General features: G+C 25.9%; 1 protein-coding gene across 1 annotated transcript; it reads right to left on the reverse strand.

Annotated features, from left to right (window-relative positions):
* Nucleotides 1-1,936: 1,936 nt before the first annotated feature.
* On the reverse strand, nt 1,937-15,480 carry LOC145828978 (FSD1-like protein). Its single transcript, XM_082936723.1, has 8 exons — nt 15,366-15,480; nt 6,884-7,111; nt 6,153-6,362; nt 5,746-5,850; nt 5,146-5,309; nt 4,763-4,859; nt 4,312-4,442; nt 1,937-2,494 (listed from the first exon to the last, which is right to left on the reverse strand). The coding sequence occupies exons 1-8, from the start codon at nt 15,478-15,480 to the stop codon at nt 2,426-2,428; spliced, it is 1,119 nt and encodes a 372-aa protein (XP_082792849.1). The 3' UTR covers nt 1,937-2,425.
* Between the last annotated feature and the right edge of the window lie 3,948 nt (nt 15,481-19,428).

The raw sequence follows: 19,428 nt of genomic DNA on the forward strand, positions 1-19,428 counted from the left end.
ATAAACGATTGCTTGTGCACGCTATTAATCTATCAATCAATCAAAGTTTTTTTGTCGAAGTTTTAGTTAAAATTAAGTTATTAAAACTTGACTCAACAAAATCTAGTTAATACTTATTTACTTTGTTTCAGATGTTAGTTCTAGTTATTTCAAAATACTGTCCTGGGCAAGACGTTAAAAAGTATTCGGTGGTATGCGACTTGATAACCGAAAAATTCTTCATGCACCAAGTCCAAGGACTAAAAATTTTGGGCGTTTTTGAAGTACACAGACTAAAATAGATAAAATGATAATTAAAAAAAAAAAAACAATGTGCGTGCTACTAGCAATGGAGTAATTTCAAGAATTTAGTAATAATTTTAGTCAAACAACATTAAAAAAATACCTTAAATGAAGTAAACTTAATACCTGAGGATAAGCAGCATTATAGTCGACGGGTAACATGAGAGAATATGAAGTCGTTAGCGGGTCTAATTAAAAGACTTTTTGTACATTATTTTCATAATTATAACGCAGTAGTTCTAGAACTAAATTTTACTTAACGTATTGATTTAAAATGTGTTATAAAACTTGTATTTCTTAAATCAAGCTCTCGTAAATAAATAAAGTTGCCCACATAATTTATGACTCACAAAAACTAAATGTTTCCAATCCTTGTACTACTTTAAGCTAAGCCTAAACACTTTTAGTTATCCGCATTTAGTAATTTGAAAAGTACTTAGTTGTTTCACTATTGTAATAGAGACAATTGAAATAAGTATAGTAACTTGGTTTAATTAACTTTATTGTGAATTCAAATTTGAGTAGTTCTTTACATTTATATACTTCAGTAAATAGAATTTGATTGCCTGTTATCAATTAAACGGGAGTTAAACATCATGAGAGAAATGACCATACACGTCAGAAAGCAATACGAGCGATAATAAATTCTACTACATGCAGATATGTCTTAATTTTTATTTCTAAGATATTTCAAATTATCACACGCCTTCTTTGGCAGGCCAAAATATACTTCTATAAAACTCCCAATTCAAAAAATATATGGTTAAAAAGTCATGGGTCACTTAAAATTAGAATGAAAACATACTTGTTATGAAAAGTATATTTCGGCTATTTCGGCTAAAAGGGGGCAATAACTAGTAATGGGACTAAAAAGCAAGAAAAGAAATATCTGGTAAAGCGGGGCGATTATGAAAACAAGTTTAAAAATACCTGCTACGGAAGATGATACTAATTTGCCAAATACGTGGTCCATGAACACTAGCTTAATGTAAGAGTTGCCTTGTAAGCTCTCAGCATTTTCAACTAATTTAAGCATTAAGATGTAATAGGTTATTTTCTTTCACTCTGAAAGTAGAATACGTTCATATTATGTCTGAAACAGCATAGATAAAAAAAAAGTGTTCCAACTTGTACAAAAACAACTAATACGTTTTTTTTCTATCACCTATGTGCTAACTTTAATCAAATTAGCTAATACTATTTACTTATTTTGCGGTAAAAATCTCTGTCACAAACATAGCTTAATTAAGATATTGTTTTAAATAAGTTATATAATACCTACTTAAAATGTTTTCAAATGTAAGTTTATGAAATTTTCGTCGTATTGTATTCACGCCGTAACCAAGTTTAATATTCAAGTTAATACTTTATAGATAAAACACTACATAGTAAAATTAGGTTGAAACCAAAAACTTTTGAATATGTCAAAATTAATTTGTTATTTTAAATTAAGCAAACTAATTATTAGTCATGAAGTTGCATGTTATATTTTGTGCAAAAATAAAAAAAACAAACACGAAATAATAGAACGCTTCAACAATTTTTTGATATGCTTCTAAATTTTTACAAAAAGGTTCAAAGAAAAGGTATAAAAAATCACCAAGCTATTAAAAACAAACAGTTTCTTTATATTTCGCAGTCAAATCTACAACTCTACACTAATCTAAAAGTCATGTCTACTCAGTTTTCACAGTTGTATAACAAAGCTTTAAATATATTGCATAAGAAAACCAACAAAGACGTGGTGAAAAATATCACTTAAACTAATTAAAAGCTATCAGTGGTATTATTAAACTATATGCTATCTAAAAAAAGTTGAACCGCAAAACGCTATCTAAAATGTACATAAAGTGTGAGGCGATTTTGATCTAATGTTAACTTTTTATAAGCACTTAAGACTTGAAACATAAAATAGTGACAATAAACAAAAATTCATTTTTATAAAGGAAAACGTAAAGATGTCATTATATAAAGGTTAAATAAGTAAAGATCATGATATAAATTGTAATTAGTATTTTTTTCAAACAAAACTATTTCGTAAAAAAAGCTCTGAAAACCAATTTTATAATAGAAAAAATTTAGAAAGTGACAATTTTTGAGTAGGCATGTAAAATAAAAATGTTAAAGAAATTGAAGTGAAGTGTCACTGAGTTGATGACAGGTCGAAAGTTGAATTTGAAACATTGAAGTCGTCTTGAACCCAGGTGGGAACCTACAAAATTGTTTAAAACTTGATCATTGTAATTGATATTTTAAATTATTTTTCATAAAAATGTATGTTTGCTAATTTGAAATATATGTATATATAAATGAAGGCCTAACCAAGTTTTAACTTTTCATAAACATCATAACTAATATAAACTCGACTAGTTTTTAAATTTTAGAACTTGATTAAAAAACTATTTTACAATTTTTTAGAGAAAAATTTATCTCTGTTGTGAAATTTTCGATATTACTTATAGTTGTACAAATAGTTACAACTTTTGCAGATGTTTATTTATACATTATCTATTAATCAGGGTTCGTGCGCGAAATTCCTTTTCATTTAGCCTGACAGAGACCTATTTAGCCTGACATTTTTTCAAAGTAGAAAAAAATCACCTTCAGAAGGCATTTTGGGTATCGGAGGGTCTTAATTAGCAAGTTAACGCAATAAGTATTCACAAACACTATTTTTGAAGAAAATTAAAATTTAAATAAATTATTTTCAACACCTATCAATCGCTTACCCAGCAACTTGAATATTTTTAAACTGGTCATTATAATTTCTGCTTCAATGAATTCATACCTTTATTAAATTTTGGGGCTTAGTTACATCCACCGCTTATCACCCATATAAAGGGTTAGTGTCAATTAGTACTTGAATTCGTCAATTATAAGTTACATGACTAGACCAGAAGCTTTTATTAAAACAGAAATGTGAATAAGTCTGTAAAAGAAAAACAAAATGTAATTAAACACATCTCTCAAAAACTTTATGTTATCATTAAAGCATCTTAATTTTTAAAATAACTAATTAAACTAATCATGATATTACATAAGTTATTTAAAAGAATCCTTTAAAACGAATACATAAAGATAAGTATTAAACACATGATCTGGACTCTAAAACTTATCTTTTCATTAACAACATAATTTTTAAAATAACTACTCAAACTAAAAAAACAGTTTAAGCTTTTTATGTTACTACATAAACTATTCAAAAAAATCTTTATAAACGAATAAATAAAAAAAACATTTTTATTAAAAATAATTATATATTTAAAACTATTATAATAAATAAATGTCTTTGAACGAAAAATAAACGTAAAATTATCTAAGCGTTATAATAAACTGAAACATTTAAAAAGAGTAAAATAAAAATTACTATCAATTCATTAACTTGCAAAATATGATTCTACTAATTATGAAACTTATATCTTTAAGCTAAGTTTTAGTCTTGTGAATATATCTCTAATAACTTTGAATTAACAGAAAATAAAATATATTAACAAACTGCTAAAAGTATTAATCTAAAAAGTATTTGGTATAAAGCCTTTATATTAGAAATTAAAACAGTTTAACCAACTAAGCTCTGAAAAACAAAGCTCATGTAAACAAATTCAGACAAACAGCTAAGTTGTTGAACTAAACTGTAATGTTTAAACTGTACTTTTTTATGAATTTTTATAATTATGACGTATATAATCTACTAAAAACAAAATAATGAAGATTCTTAAAATAATTCTAGAGATTCAACAAAAGGTTTAAAGCACTTATTTTTACAAATACTGACTGATTTTGTCTTTAATAACTAAATCTTTATTTAGAATTAAATTCACATCTCAATTTGATCTTAATTTTAAAAATTTCATGCATTTGAACTGACAAAAACTGAGATTCTCAAATTTTTAAACATAAAAACTGATTTAGCCTGACGTTTTTCAACTTTTTTCAAAAAAACTGATTTAGCCTGACTTAGCCTGACGCGCACGAACCCTGATTAATATAGAAAAACAATCTTCTGGTGTAACAATCGCAACAACCAACTTGTAATCCACAAAACACCTGCAGTGAGCCCTTCCACACGTGCAGACCCACCACATACTTCTGGCTGCGTTTTATTTTGTTGAAGCTGTGCAGAAGATGCCTTGTCCTCGCATCGTAAAACTGGAGAACTCCTGAAAAATATGACCTTGTTTGAAATGCGATAAATATTTACATCGCACGATCAACAACAACGGCATACGAGACTACCCACGACCGGTATCATCCTTGTTAGGATCATCAGACTTAAAAACCTTGAGATCTTAAAGGTTTATTTAAAATAACAATTTAGAAGGAATTTTGCATTTGAAAAAATACTTTTTGTTTAACAATTTTTTGCAGAATGAAAACTTGTGCTAGATATAAACTACTAAACTAAAGGTACAAATATATTGTAAATTTATTTCTAAATATTTTTGGCAGTTGTTTTTATTTAATTTTAATCAAATGAAACCTGCAATCGGTTTGAAATACAAGGCGATTCTCTGAGGAAAGTAATCAGATTTGTCCAGTGTCTTCATTTTGTTGTTGTGTTTTGCCTGAACTGAATTCTGTAAATAATTAATTTTAAGAAATGTATGATTATATTCTTTTCTTGTCTAAAACTAGATATTATTTACAGCAAGACACATTTTGTAGTATCATAAAAACGTTAATACTTACAATACAACCACTTTGAAATTAAACTACAAGTGATAAATAAACTGTACAGTTCAGCATTAATTCAATCCATATCATGCTAAACATCCACAATCTAAAATTGAATTAAAGCCTTCAAAGTATGGTTACAAGTGTTATTATTTTATAAAAAATCTGACATAACCATATAAACCAAACCTGCATCCATCTGTTAACGTAAACAGCCCACGACGAGTTGGTCCTGCCCATCTGATCGAACTTGCTGATGGTGTCGTGCGTGATGCCAACTGCGAACACTTTAGTTTCAACGTGAGCTTGCACTTCGAAGTATACCGGTTCGTCCACTGGTAGCACCGTGTCACCTGTTTTATTTTCATTTGAAAACTATAACTAAATAATTCATATGTCATTTTGTTTCCTACAAATCAAAAATAAATTTTATTAGGCCATCTAGAATGTTATTCTGCTGTACATTAATTTAAATAATCAACTACAATGTTATGTACTTTTTAATAACACTTCTTATATATTAACAATATTGTGTTTAACTTTCACTTAAACATTATAGTAGCTGCGATGCAAATTTTTATCATATGATGACAACTACAATGTAGAGATTTATTAAACAAGTAGACTTGTAATGCAAGTTTATCACAAGTCGTCTATTTAACTATATACCAAAAACTACGAGCACATACTAAACACAAACAAAACGTAGTAACAAAGAGAACAGTAACAAAACTCTTTTTTAGCTCATTGAATATTTAAGAAAGTAGTTAATCTATCGTTAAAACTAACCCAGTATAGTGAAAGACTCTCCCATAAACCTGCTTTTTTTCTTCACCGGTGTTTCTTTGCTTGTTTTATTTTTATCATTTGTCGCTGTAGAGGGTCTGGAATCGTCTGTTAGTTTAAAATTGTCAAATTTATAAATCGTACAACTAGTTTTATATTGTCAAAAAAAAAGATATATATAATAAACAAAATTTATTTTATTACATACTTGAAAAAATAAATAAGTGGTGTAAACATATTCAACAAAGTAATCAATTCAAGTTGAAGAGTTATATATTCAAAACTTTTCTTTTTACAAATAAAAGTTATTTTATAATCGGTAATATGTTTAGCGGTGAAACTAAGTAAATTGTTTAAATTAGCTCAAAAAACTTAAAACGTTTACAAAAATGTAGTTAACCAAAACTTACTTGTTTTAGCAGTTTGAATTGGCGCGCTTTCCCACTCAACCAGCCTCTTGCCTTTTCCCGCCAAGCTCATGCTCGAGTGAGCGGCGTGTTCGTCCAAGCGGAACGAAAAGGCGGGAGTTTCGATCAGCAAGGTGGCGCTGTACTCACCGGTCACCGACTTGTTGCTGGCCTGGCACCTCACTTGCAAGTACGAGTGGTCGAACACCAGGTCTGCGAAAAAAATTGAATGAAATTAATTAATAAATATTAAGTAAAAGATGTTCAATGTGTTAACATAAAGGAAAAACTGTCGAAAGTCAGGTCTGTGGAAACAAACTTAAGTTTTCGAAACAGAAAATTACTCAATAAAAAAATTCTGAGCTGAAGAGTTATGTTTAAACCAAAATTTTTAAATAACTATATGACAATCTAGTTATTTTATAAAACAGAAGGTTTTCAAGGTAAACCTTCTTTTTAGAAAAATATAATAGTATAAAATAGTGCTGCAATTAAAAGAATGAAAAATCTAAAAACTAAAATTTTACATAAAAATAGGAAAGTTCTAAAGCAAACAAATATTGAACTTTTCAAACAACAAAAATTCGTTCAAATTCAAACATTTATCACCTGTTCTTCTAAAGTGAAACATGTTTTTATTTTTATCAAATAAAATAGAATAAAATAGTACGAAGTCGAATAAAAATCATTACTCTTACATACAAACAAATTATATGTTTGAAATCCAAACCAACCTTCGATCAAGCACCTGTTATCAGTGAGATGCGATACGGTCTTCCATTTAACCTCCTGCTTATTGCTTCTACTGTCAACCTGTCGGAACTGAAGCGTGAACTCTTCTTCCCCGCCAAACTCGTCACGTGATTCGTCGTCGTGGTCCGATGATTCTAACTGCCATTCGCAGTAGAACTTGTTGTCGCTAAGACGACATTGCTCTTCATTGAAGACTGGAATTCCTGGAGCTTTTTAGAAAATTGTTTAGATTGAAAATACAAGTTGATTTTTTTAGATATTTCGTTTAGAGTTTTTTTTAAGTTAAAAACCCCTAAATGATTATATGCATTATATAGTTTTTTTGCAATATTGTAAAATATGTTTTAGTTATTTCTTATTTACGTACATACTAATGTAATTACTAATAGTTAGTAATTAAATATAAACGGGATAGCTTTCAATCGAAACCAAACAATAGTCTTTTTTTTTTGTCAAAGTCTTTAAAACTGTTCAAATTTTTGTTATACTTTAATTATTATTCTCATTAGCATTTGATTTTTTTCAATATCAAGTGTTTTCATACATATTTCAAAGAAACAGATTCAAACTTATAAAATAATCAATTTGAAAATTACTAATTCAAATTTTTAATGATTAAAATATTTTTAGAACTCAATAGACATCTTCAACATAGCAAAATATAAATTAACATGTTGAAACTGTATGAAGTAAAATGATAAGACTTGGTGTTTTAAAAAACCTCTTATTTGTTTGTACATATATTTTTTGTCTATGTGGTAAACAGTTGGTAAGAAAAATTATTTTAATTTATCTAAATATAAGATGAATCATTAAAAATAATAGTACTAAAACTTTGAAATATTTCTTAGTTGAAAGATTATATCAAAGTATATATTGTGTAATATTGTTATGATTAAAAAGATCTATAAAGTTTAAACATTTTCATGCAAATTGTGAGATCTAAATCATCTGAAAATAGTATGACGTAAATAAAAATAAAATCTAAATTAAATAAATAACTTTAATCATTTTGTGAAAAGTCTTGATTAACAAAATATTCTGTTTATATATTTTGCAATCAAATAGTGTTTTACTAAAAGAAGATAGATGATCTGTTTATCAAAACTATAATTTATTTTGAAAATATTTTTTTTTAAGATAGATGAAACTTGTATGAAGGACATTTTACAAGGTAAAATGTTAGCATAAGTGAAAATAGCATGTCGTAAAGTTATACTTTTTGTATAAGTTTTTATTTAATGGAAGTGGATCTTTAAAAACTATGTAAAAGTAATATGTTAAATTCAGCAATGTTTTAAATATTTATGACCAAGTCCGTTAGAACATTATTGATATGGAAAAAAAGTTACATAAACTTCCAATTTTGCCGTGAAAATTAGGGTTACTTAATGAGTTGGCTAGTTGACATGAAAATTGAACTAAAAAGATAAGCAATGGTCAATCTTAAGATTAAAAATGCTTTAAAGGTTGATTAATATATCAAGACGTGTCACTTTTAGATTTTGCCTATCAATTATTAATAGTTCTATAAAAAATAAATGTACTTTGTGTTTTAACAAAAGGACCTTAAAGGGTACTTTTACGGAAAAAATGGAAATTTGATAAAAATAACATCGAGTATTTTCCATCGAAAGCATTCAATGTTTTACACGTTAAAAGATATAGTTAATATAAGATCTTTGAGACATATAATGACTTTGGAAAAAGAGACAACAACTTCATAAATAAACACACGTGAATTCAAACACAAATGGAGATCGAAACAATTAATGCTTAAATAAATGAAGTTCAACAATAAAAAGTTTCTAAATCTAGAGGTAAAGAATAGAATAATTGGCATTGTTTCCCGAAACTAATAAACATATGTTAATTTTGAGAATAATTAAAAAAGTTTGATTAGTCTATCATACACGTTTAAAAAAATAAACTAAAAACTATTTGATAAGGTGAGATATATACTTTTGATATTAGAAAGTTGATACTATGTTTAAAAAATTTAATTATGACACTAATTAAAAGATCATTTAGTTAGATCAGTTATACAATATGTTAACAAAAAAACTTAAAGTTAGATTTACTATACACATTAAAAGTGGTTCACATCAGTAGATACATATTGATAGATTGTAAAAAAAATTATAATCCAACACTAATAAGAAAAATAGTTTTAAAAAGCACACTACGTTTTTTTGTTTTTAGAGCATGTTTTCTTTTTTTCGGTTTAACTTATTTACATATACTGTGGACTGTGTTATTCTATTATGTGTTTTTCATCAAATCGAACTTAAAACAAATAGTTTTATGACCATTTTTTTAAATCAATTCTTAGCTTATTATGTTGTGTTTATTTACATTCATTTTGTTGTAAGTATTGATCAAATTTGATTAGCTTAATAGTTTAAAACAAGGGAATTTATTCCATCCTTACCATAACCTTACCACTTTTATTTTGCTTAATAGTTTAAAGTATAAAGTTTATTTTTTCAGTTCGGCCGGCAATAAAAATTTTCATTCAACCAACGACTCATAAAAGGTTGCCGGTTGCTGATCTTCCAAATTTTTGTTTTTATCACAATTAAGTTATTACTGTCAATAATAGTATTATTTTTAAAAACATGACAGATCTAATAATTGGCTTAAAAATCAATGGAAAAAAAATGGTGAAACTTTTTTTTGTCTATGACGTACTTAAAACTACAGCTGAAAAAGAACTGATCTAAAAAGTCAGTCCTAAAAACTTTATAAATGTTTATAATAAAATGTGCAGGTTATAATATGATAAAAACTTTAAAAGGTGGAAGAAAATAGGTATAAATATCCAAGCAATTAAAAGTAGAGTAATATTCAAACAATCGGTTATCAAAAAAAATGATAAAGTTGCGTGGGAAAAGCAAACTTGAATACGATTTCGTAAACTGCTCTGAGTGTAAAACAAACAATAAGTTTCGAAAACTGCATTGGATAGTTGGATGGAATAAGAGTTAGATTGGATAATTGGTTGGATGGAATAAATCAGAAATTTGTAGAGCAACAAATAAAGTTAATGAAATATTGGTTGTGAAACAAAGAGAAAAAAACTGTGAAAAGTGTACTTGAGTTTGGAGGGATTAATGGAGTAAAACCAAACTTGTGTAGCTGAAAAAGACATAACATCGATGAAAAAAGTTGTTTTGAAAACTATTTTAGAAACATAAATGGAAACTCGGTGAACAAATTTTATGATAAAAAACTTTATTTCGTTTTAAATTGGTGGTCAGTTAGTTTCATCGAGAGTTAAAAAAAAGGATAAATGTTCAAAAGGAAATATTCTACTTGGTCAAAAACAATTATTTCATCATGATAGTCTTTTAAACGGTCGGACAAGACAAAATATTTCTATAGTGAGATATTTTACTTGGAAAAACAAAAAACAAAACATAGGATATTTTAAAAGCAGTTGAAAGTTCTTTAAAGCTATAATAGCCTGAGAAAAAAAATCAAAATGAATAAACGACCAATAAAACCATATTTCAAATGCCTATTATCAAATGAAATGCATCAAACTAAAATTATAACTTTAAGTTCAATAGATTGAAAACTCTGGAGAAAATTAAAAAAATAAAACAAACATAATTGAAAATATAACATAAAAATGAGTTAAGTTATAAATTAACTTACTAAAACTTAAAAGTGTTACGTTCATTTGTAAACTATTTATATAGTAAAAAAAAGTTTATTTCCTGGAAATAAAGGTAAGTAGAAATGAAATAATAATAGCATTGAGTGTTATACAAAAACATTTATAAAATATTTACTTAATAAGATTTTTCTTTGAAATTATCGAAGTAAGTCCTCACTAGAAAGAAAAGTTTATGACTACAATTTTATTCAAAACAATCAAGAATTTTCTGGTTGAATATTAGTAAAGACACAATAGTTTAAAGGTTAGTTTTAGATCCAATGTATAAGAAACTAATACTAGAAATACGACTTTCTAAACAAAAAAACTTAACAAAAAACTTATTAAATAACAAAGAAGTTAAATGGACATTTAAAACCAGACTTAATTGTTTTGTTAATTTTAATGTCTATTGGATTTTCATGGTTCACATAGAACATCATGAACTTCTGCATGTTGAGTAAAACATTATTTATACAAAGATTGTTGCTGTAAATAATTGAATTTATTTTCTTCTATTAATTGACGAAGATATTATATAAATAATTCAAAATGTTAAGTAATAGAAAAAAATCATTTTAAGCTGGAAACTCAAGAAAAAATTAAGAGATAAAAGCAGCAACTAGTAATCGATGTAATTCATCAAACACATTCAAGTAAGATAGTCATTCAGATTTTTTATGTTAAATAAAATAGTGTTTAAAAAAAATGATAATTTTTTTAATCATTTCTATTTGGTAATAATCTATTAAAAAAAATTAATTAAAACTTTTAGATTGATTTCTAGAAAAAAGTTAAACATTTTTTAGCAAACCCTACGAAAATGTAGTCGAAATAACAGCGGTATCTTGTCGTTAGAATACAAATAATTTAATCGAAAGACTTTTTGTTGCGTATTGAGTTGTATTTAAAATGTTTTTTAACTCGAGAAATTTTCAATACAACATATTATATTTCTATTTATATTTTTTCTACCAGTTGGTAGAGGTAGTAACAAAAAAAAATCAAGACATTTTTCTTTAAATGATGGTCAATTTTTTTAGATTAAAGTTTCAGGAAGAAACAACCACAAATCAAATAGTAAAACACGTGGAATATTTTCTATCGAAAGTTTTTAAAAGATGTAACGATGATCGTACTGAAAATATTTTTTTCATCAAGAAAATTTAAAGGTTGGAAAAGCCTATGATGAGATTATATACCAGCGGTTATATTAAAAAAAGAGGATAGTTTCTAAAATAAAATAAATGCCACAACAAATAAAAAGCAATTTAAGGCCATAGGGCAGTCAGTTTTTTTTTGATATTATTTTATAGAGTTTGTGCTAAGCTTCAAGATGCCTTTTATCGTTTTAAAAATTCAAATTATTTTTTGAGATATGACCAGTCAAAGTCTGGCCGCATCATAGGTTCCCTTTGGGAAGGGAAAACTAAAACATCGAAAAATGACTATTTTATTTCAAACCTATCTTTTCCTACGTTTCTCAAGCAATCTTCTTCAAACTTTCACAGTCTAATCTTTATACAACAACAGAAAAAACGTTACTTTGGAAGTGTTTTTTTTTAATTTTTGTGATATTTTTTTTTTTAATTACTAAAATTCATAAGTAGCGTTTTTTTCTTTTAATACAACGAACATTTCCTTAAATTTTGAAGAAGATTGCTAGAAAAATAAAAGAGGAGATAGACTTTCAGTGAATTTTAAAACTCCAGAGAAAATTGACCTCGAAAAATTTGCGGTCCATACGTTTGTATCGGAATTTTTTTACAAAAAACAAAATATCTAAAAAGTATTAAATGATATTTTTGAATTCTATAAAAACTGGCTTTTAGTTTGAATTTAAAGCTTTCATATAAGAGCCAAAGTTAATTTTTGTAATGATAAGTGTTTTACCCCTCCCCCTATGACCTTAAGGTATAAGAATATTAAAATAACTTATCAGGAAAAAGCAAAGTTATATAAGCTCTATAAACTTCTTTGACTGTCAATAAAAAATCTGTAAAATTTGTTTTGAACTTTGTGGTTTTATGAAAAAGTAATAAATGTTTTGGTTTTTTGATAGCATTAATACAATTGTTGAATAAAAAATAATATGAAAATCAATTATAAAAAAATAAATTAATATTTGACATGTAGAATTATAAGGAAAGACAATGGTTTTAATTTGGTTTTAATTTGGTGGACAGTTTCATTAGAAGCATTAAAAAAATGCTGAAGGTTCAAATTAAAATTTATGTTTTATATGTTTAAGAATTAGTATTTTCGAAGAAAGCGTTTAAAAAGATTGGACAAGATAAGTTGTTTTTATAATTAAATACATCAGTCGGAATAACAAAAAGAAAAAGCTTATAAAATTATGAAATATATTGAAAGCTCTATAAAACTACATAGAATTCAGAAAAAATAAAAAAGAAGAAATAATGGACATACCTAATGGAAGTCATTAACAACCAAAATATTTATTTATCAATTATTTAATAAATCGGAACAGCAGTTGTTATGAAAAAAGTAAAAAATGTAGTAGATTTTGGAAAAAAATTAAACAATATTGAAACAACGAACAAAATTGAAAATTTCACTAAAAATCTATTTTCTCCAGCGTTTTTTGAGATAAATACCTCAAAGTTCCAGGAAAAGTTACTTGCAATACTTTAAATATTCTGTTTTAAACCATTTTTTAAAAAATTTAAAATTTAAAATTTAAAAAAAAAACAGTTTGGTTCGAATTTTTGTCATATGTCTTTTTTCAATTATTTACGACAGAATGTTTTAAATATTATAAGTAGCATTTCCTATAAGTTTGAGGTGTTTATCCCATAAAACGTAGGAGAAGGTATATTTTTAGTAAAATATTCTTTTCTCTCTGTTTTACTTTGTGTCTCCTAAAAGGAACCTATTGTTGCCTCCGACTTTGACTTGCTATATCTCAAAAACTATTTTGAATTTAAAAAATCTATAAAAAGCTTCTTGTAGCTGAGTAAAAAGGCTATAAAATAAAGATCAAATGATAAAAAAACATTTAACCCCTTTCGTCCTTAGAATAAAGTAATTGAAAAACCCCTGCAGAATTTAAATAATTGTTTAACTTAATTTAAATAAACACAGTGTTTATTACCAAGTGTGCTGTGCACTATTATAAATAAAAAACTACAACACAGCAAATAAAACTAAATATTTACACAATTTTATTAAAAGTAAACTTTTGTATAAACTTGTAAGCTTCAACTAACTTTTACAGAACAAATGTTAAAATATTATTTTTGGTTAGGTAAACTATAAATACACCACCAGCTTATTATTATAGTAATATTGAATAAATTTTATGTGGACAAACTAAACTTTTTATTCAAACAAATTAACCCTACTAAATAACACATAGTTTAAAACAATAAATTTTACAAATTCATTAAACTCAAATCAGTTTAAGTTGCTACGGTTATATAAAACAATAACCAAGTAGATGCTGTCTGTGATCTTTTACATCAAAAGTTAACCCACATATATTAAATACACTTTGTTTAACTTTTAAACTACAAAATTAAGTTATCAGTGATACGTGAGTTATAGAAACTAGAAAACATCAAATATAGATACTTCACTTAAATACCTAGTGTTTTAAAGTAAGTTGAAAAATTACTAAACGTGTTTCATCTTAAAAAACTTATGGTTTTTAAAACCTTAAATGAACAGTAGTAAAAATTAGTTTTAAGAGTAATTATTGATAAACAAATTTAAAATACTCTTTAATGTTTTTTTAGATTTGATTATTTTAAGTTTTTACATTATGACCAATAATTTAAAGTTACCAGTATAGAAATTTATGAACTTAAAAATAATTTAATTTTCAATTCTAAGCATATCTCAAACAGCTGTTTAAACAAATTACGAAAAAACAGTAAGTAATTTTAAAATATGCAAATATGCACAATGGTGTAGACATATATTTTAAATAGGTTTTAAAGATGAGGTAATTACTATACAAATTTTGAAATATATAAAGTTTATCATAAACTATAATTTAGTATAAACTTTTAAAATTCTTAAACATTTTTCAATCTAGCTTTATTAATTGGTTAATAATGCGTTTTTACGCTAAATTGTCTAATGTACTAAATTTTTAGATTTCTATTTATTGACTGGCTCTGTGGAGTTAAATGAAAGTTTTACATTAGCAGGCTAGCCAAGTAAAAAAGTTATGTTTCTTATACGTCCAAATTTTATTATTTTGTCGTGATTCATTCTAAGACTTTTTGTTATATATAACTAAGTAATTGTATGTTTTTTAATTAAAAATAAGATTAAAACACATCTAACACGTATACCAAACAAGTTATTGAGTGTAAATCTGTTAAGAAAAAAAAAATTTCAAAGTATTTTAAAGTACATATTTACTCACTTTAATAATTTATTTGCAAAATAGCTTTAGTTTAACTAACAAATTTTTATTTTATTTTTTAATTTCAACTATTAAAAATGTAACTTTGTCTAAGTCTTTAACTAATATTTACTTGTTAACATATGTATGTTTCACTTTAGGTTCAAACAGTTGCTTCAAACACGTAATGTCAAACTTCAATAAACAAATTCTGTTTGAAATAATTGAATAGAGAAAATAACCTCAAACCATCTTAGAGGGTCGTAAATTATTTAAATCTGAATTCTAGAACCGTTTAAATAGCTAAGGGGAACAGCTTTTGAGCAATTAAAAACGGTTACAATCTAAACTATTTCACCATTAAAACTAGCAAAAAATTTATTTAACATAGCAACATTTTTTAGAATATCTTTAAATAAAAACTTACGTTCAAGGAATTTCAGGTTTCGCACCATATTGTTTTGCCGGGCAAAGTCAACAGCCAAGTAGCAATTCACATCGGATACTTCTGGCGACAATGCAATTCTGAATGCTGGTGACATTGTGATTCTGTTTAAGTACATAACTTAATTAGTTTTTACTGTTTAAGATTATATCTCCTTTTAAAATTATACCAAAATATATTTACTGACGTTTTTACGACAATTAAATATTTAAAATTAATATTGAATATTATACTTTTTTTAATAATTCAAGTTATAACAAAATACACATCTACTACTTATTTTCTTAGTCTTTAAAATAATTTGTTTAGTTAAAAAAAAAACTTTAAAAGCTTACTTAAATTATACCTCGGTTATATTAGTTATGACATAAACAAATCTTTATTAATATACGGTTATTGATATAATTTTAGAGGTCATTCTCAAAAAAAAGCTTTACTTTTTTGTTTTCAGGTAGAAAAAATCAGTAGCATTTAAACGTAATATTAGCTACTACTTTGTCAGCTGAAGTTTTTTTAGAATTGCAAACAAAGAATTTGTTGGAAATATCAACAATAAAAGTGTTTTTGTAGCCGGATTATCCTTGAAAATAGCAACAAACCGCTTTCAAAACGCACAAATATCGACATTTCTGATTTTTATTGCAGCTACACGTTTGAACTGATGCTTGCTATTTCACTACATTTATCAAAGGCTGCAACTAGTCACTACTCTACACCCTAGCACAGAAATACACCCTGACTCACAGCCAATTGTTTGCTGATAAATGCTGCGCAGGTTATTGTGGCTTGTGATAAATATTTGCAATTTAAATCGATAAAGTTAGATGTAAAGCGCATTAAATTCCTATATACGTGCATGACTTCAAGTTCAAGTTTAATTGTTAAATACGTTTTAATTCAATGGGATTAGTCAAGTTACTCAAGAGCTCTATCTACGACTTGTGATACAACATTGAATAACAAGTTTGGATTTTATGATTGGCTAATCACACCTTGATAAAAAGCAGTTAAAATTTGTAAAATACAATGTTAAATACATAATTATTTTTAGTCCATTTTTAAGCATTAAAGTAAAAGTAAAAACAACGAACTTTGTTAATTGTTTAAATTTTACACAGCTTTTAAAAGTACTGCAAACAACTGAACAGCATTGCAATTAAAAACGCTATCTGTTGTATTTATTTAAATTCAAAGATAACTTCAAAAAACTAAAGCCTGAAAACCTTTGTTTATTTTTTATTTAGATTAAAATAGATTAAAATAAATAAGGACTAAGGTAAAAACAGTGGTTGTAGAGACTTAAAACAGAAGAGATAGTATAATTACCTAACTATAAATGTTTAAATAAAAACATATTTTTTAGAGCCTTTAAATTTTAACTTACACTGATCTTGTTGAACATTGCAAGTGCTGACACATAATTCAACAATCCAATTTATCCCAGCTCGCTTCAAGTAACATATACCGGTTTCAAAATAATTAGTAATGCTAATTCTTTTCAATATTTATTTACCTGTCAGATTAATTACTATTACATTTCCTATACTTTGTTTCGATTCACAGAAAAAAATAAAACTTTGAAACTGCTACTAAAACGTTTATGTTTGGTAATCAATATTATTGGAAAAGTAGCAATGGAAATTTACCTATAATAGTTTTGAAAATTCACTTAAAGGTTTTTTGTTAAGATAATTATTTGCTAGCAGATTTACTAAAATTTAACTACGATAATTTATTAATATTAAAGCAAAACGTAGAAAAATTAGATATATTACTCTAACTATTATATAATTAAACAAGACTTTAAGTAGTATGTATATAATATATAAGATCTTAGTAATTTAACGAAGGATTTTATTAGTTATTAGTTTCCATTATATATATTAGTTAGCACGAAGTTTTTTAGAGCTTTCAAGTCCCATTATGACGTATGGCTGTTTAAATTTGCTGAAAACAAATAAAAGCACAAATTATATGTCTGGTTCGAACTCTGAACATTTAATAAACATTTTTTCTATATGCGTTGTTTGTACATAAATCAAGTAAAGTATACTTTAGTAATTGAAGTATGTAAGTAATTTCAGTTATGTTAATTTGTTATCTCTATGATTATTTACCAACATTTATTATTAAGTTTTTACAGTACTAATTCTATTTACATATGTAGATAAAATTGTTTGATAAAGTAGTTAAAGTCTTATTGTAAACAAAATATGCTACTTACAACTTTTAAACAAAAATTATAGTTTAGTATTAATTAATTTATAGGCAACAACGCTGGAGTATGGAAAATTTAAAAAACCTTCGGTGGTTTGAGCGTTGTTAAGTGGCCAACAACCCAAAATGAATACAGCGACACTGTGCGGACAGAAACGTTAACTGTAGAAGCTCGCGATGGTGGTCAAATTTCTGGTGCTTCGATTCTATAAAACATGGTATATGCACTAAAATAACCACAAACTGAACTTAGTAAATTGTTTTTCTATTTATTGTTTTTGTTGTCAAGAAAAATAAAAGTTTCTGTTGTTGATAAAAGACATTACTTTTAAATTTTAGGCTGAGTACTTAAAAACAGTTAGTAAAAAAAACATTGTTATACTTAGATATTTACTTTACTTACGATGATAAAAGTTGTTAAATAAATCAACATGGGTTTTATAGTTGATTGATTCCTAATTTTTACCATAAGTGTGTCCTTATTATGTTTTAAGCTAACATAATTACTGTACTATATTATAACGATAGTGTCATCACTTTTGTTTGAAATATTTCACGGATTGTTTGAAGTGGTCAAATTTGAATTTTTGTTTCCTTACAAAAATACATATTTGACAGCTTAAATATAGAAATTTAATAAAAGCAGCCACAAGTAAAATATTTTAATTTTTTTCTTCAAATTTTATCAAAAGTTCAACTTTTATATTGTAACCTTTTTACTTTAAAAACTTGTTGTTGAGATCAAAACAAGTTGAATTTAATATGTATGACATGTTTTAAGAATATAAACGTGAGAAATACATTAAATTTTTTGATTTACAGATTTTTCGTTATTTAAAGTTTATACACTCTAAATACTGACAGAGTTTTAATAAAGTTGTTTAGAATATGTAAATTTTTTTTGCTATAACTTTACACCAGTTTACATTAAATTGTTTGTACCTTGCATTGAACATACACAAAAATAAACAAAGTTGTTAAAACAAAAAAACTTCGAAAGCTCGAGTTACTTTATTTTTATACCCAAGCTACAACAAACAATGTTAGATATTTTGAAATCTATTGAGTGGTACATTTAATGGTTTAGTGCAGTTTGAAAAAATTAAAACAAGATAAATTAAATTTTGACATAGACTACTTGAATTCAAAACAGTAAATTGAAATAAATTGTTGAAATAGAATAAAAATAAAAATTAAATGTACAGAAAAAGTTATTCTTTATTTACAGGAGACTAGTTTAAAATACTTAATAAAATTCAGACTTCTTGGGTGGTTACTTCAAAGGAAACCAAAAATCTAAAAATAATAATAAATAATAATATAAACTATTATAAGTTTTACCAAAATGTTTATTCTTAATTATCACAAAGATAAACAACAACGTATTCTTAGACAACTTAATTTATCATATGTTATCTTACAAATATTAATAAAATATTTTTATCAACAAAAAATATAATCTAAGTACATTTTCGAACATAAATAGATTACTTAATTTTAGTATAAGAAAAATTAAGCATTTGATAATAAGGTTTACCATACTTCCAAACGATTTAAACAAAAAACTCTTCAAGGAACAATTTTTATGCCCTAAAAAGTAGCTTGTAAACTCTAAAGTTACGTATCATAAAACGTCAAAAATTTACGTTAATTTTCACAGCATTCCCACGCTTTTTAGTTTCTTGTGTTTTTACTGCAATTATGACGTAGTTCAGAATATATAAATTGAACTTGTTTTATTTTAAGCTATGTTATGACTACGCTAAGTTAAGTGATTTTTTTACATTTGTCAATTTAAGATAATCTAAAACATTTTAAAAATATTTTA

This window comes from Thalia democratica, chromosome 2 (genome assembly GCF_965202585.1).
Source record: "Thalia democratica chromosome 2, ktThaDemo2.hap1.1, whole genome shotgun sequence".
NCBI lineage: Eukaryota > Metazoa > Chordata > Thaliacea > Salpida > Salpidae > Thalia > Thalia democratica.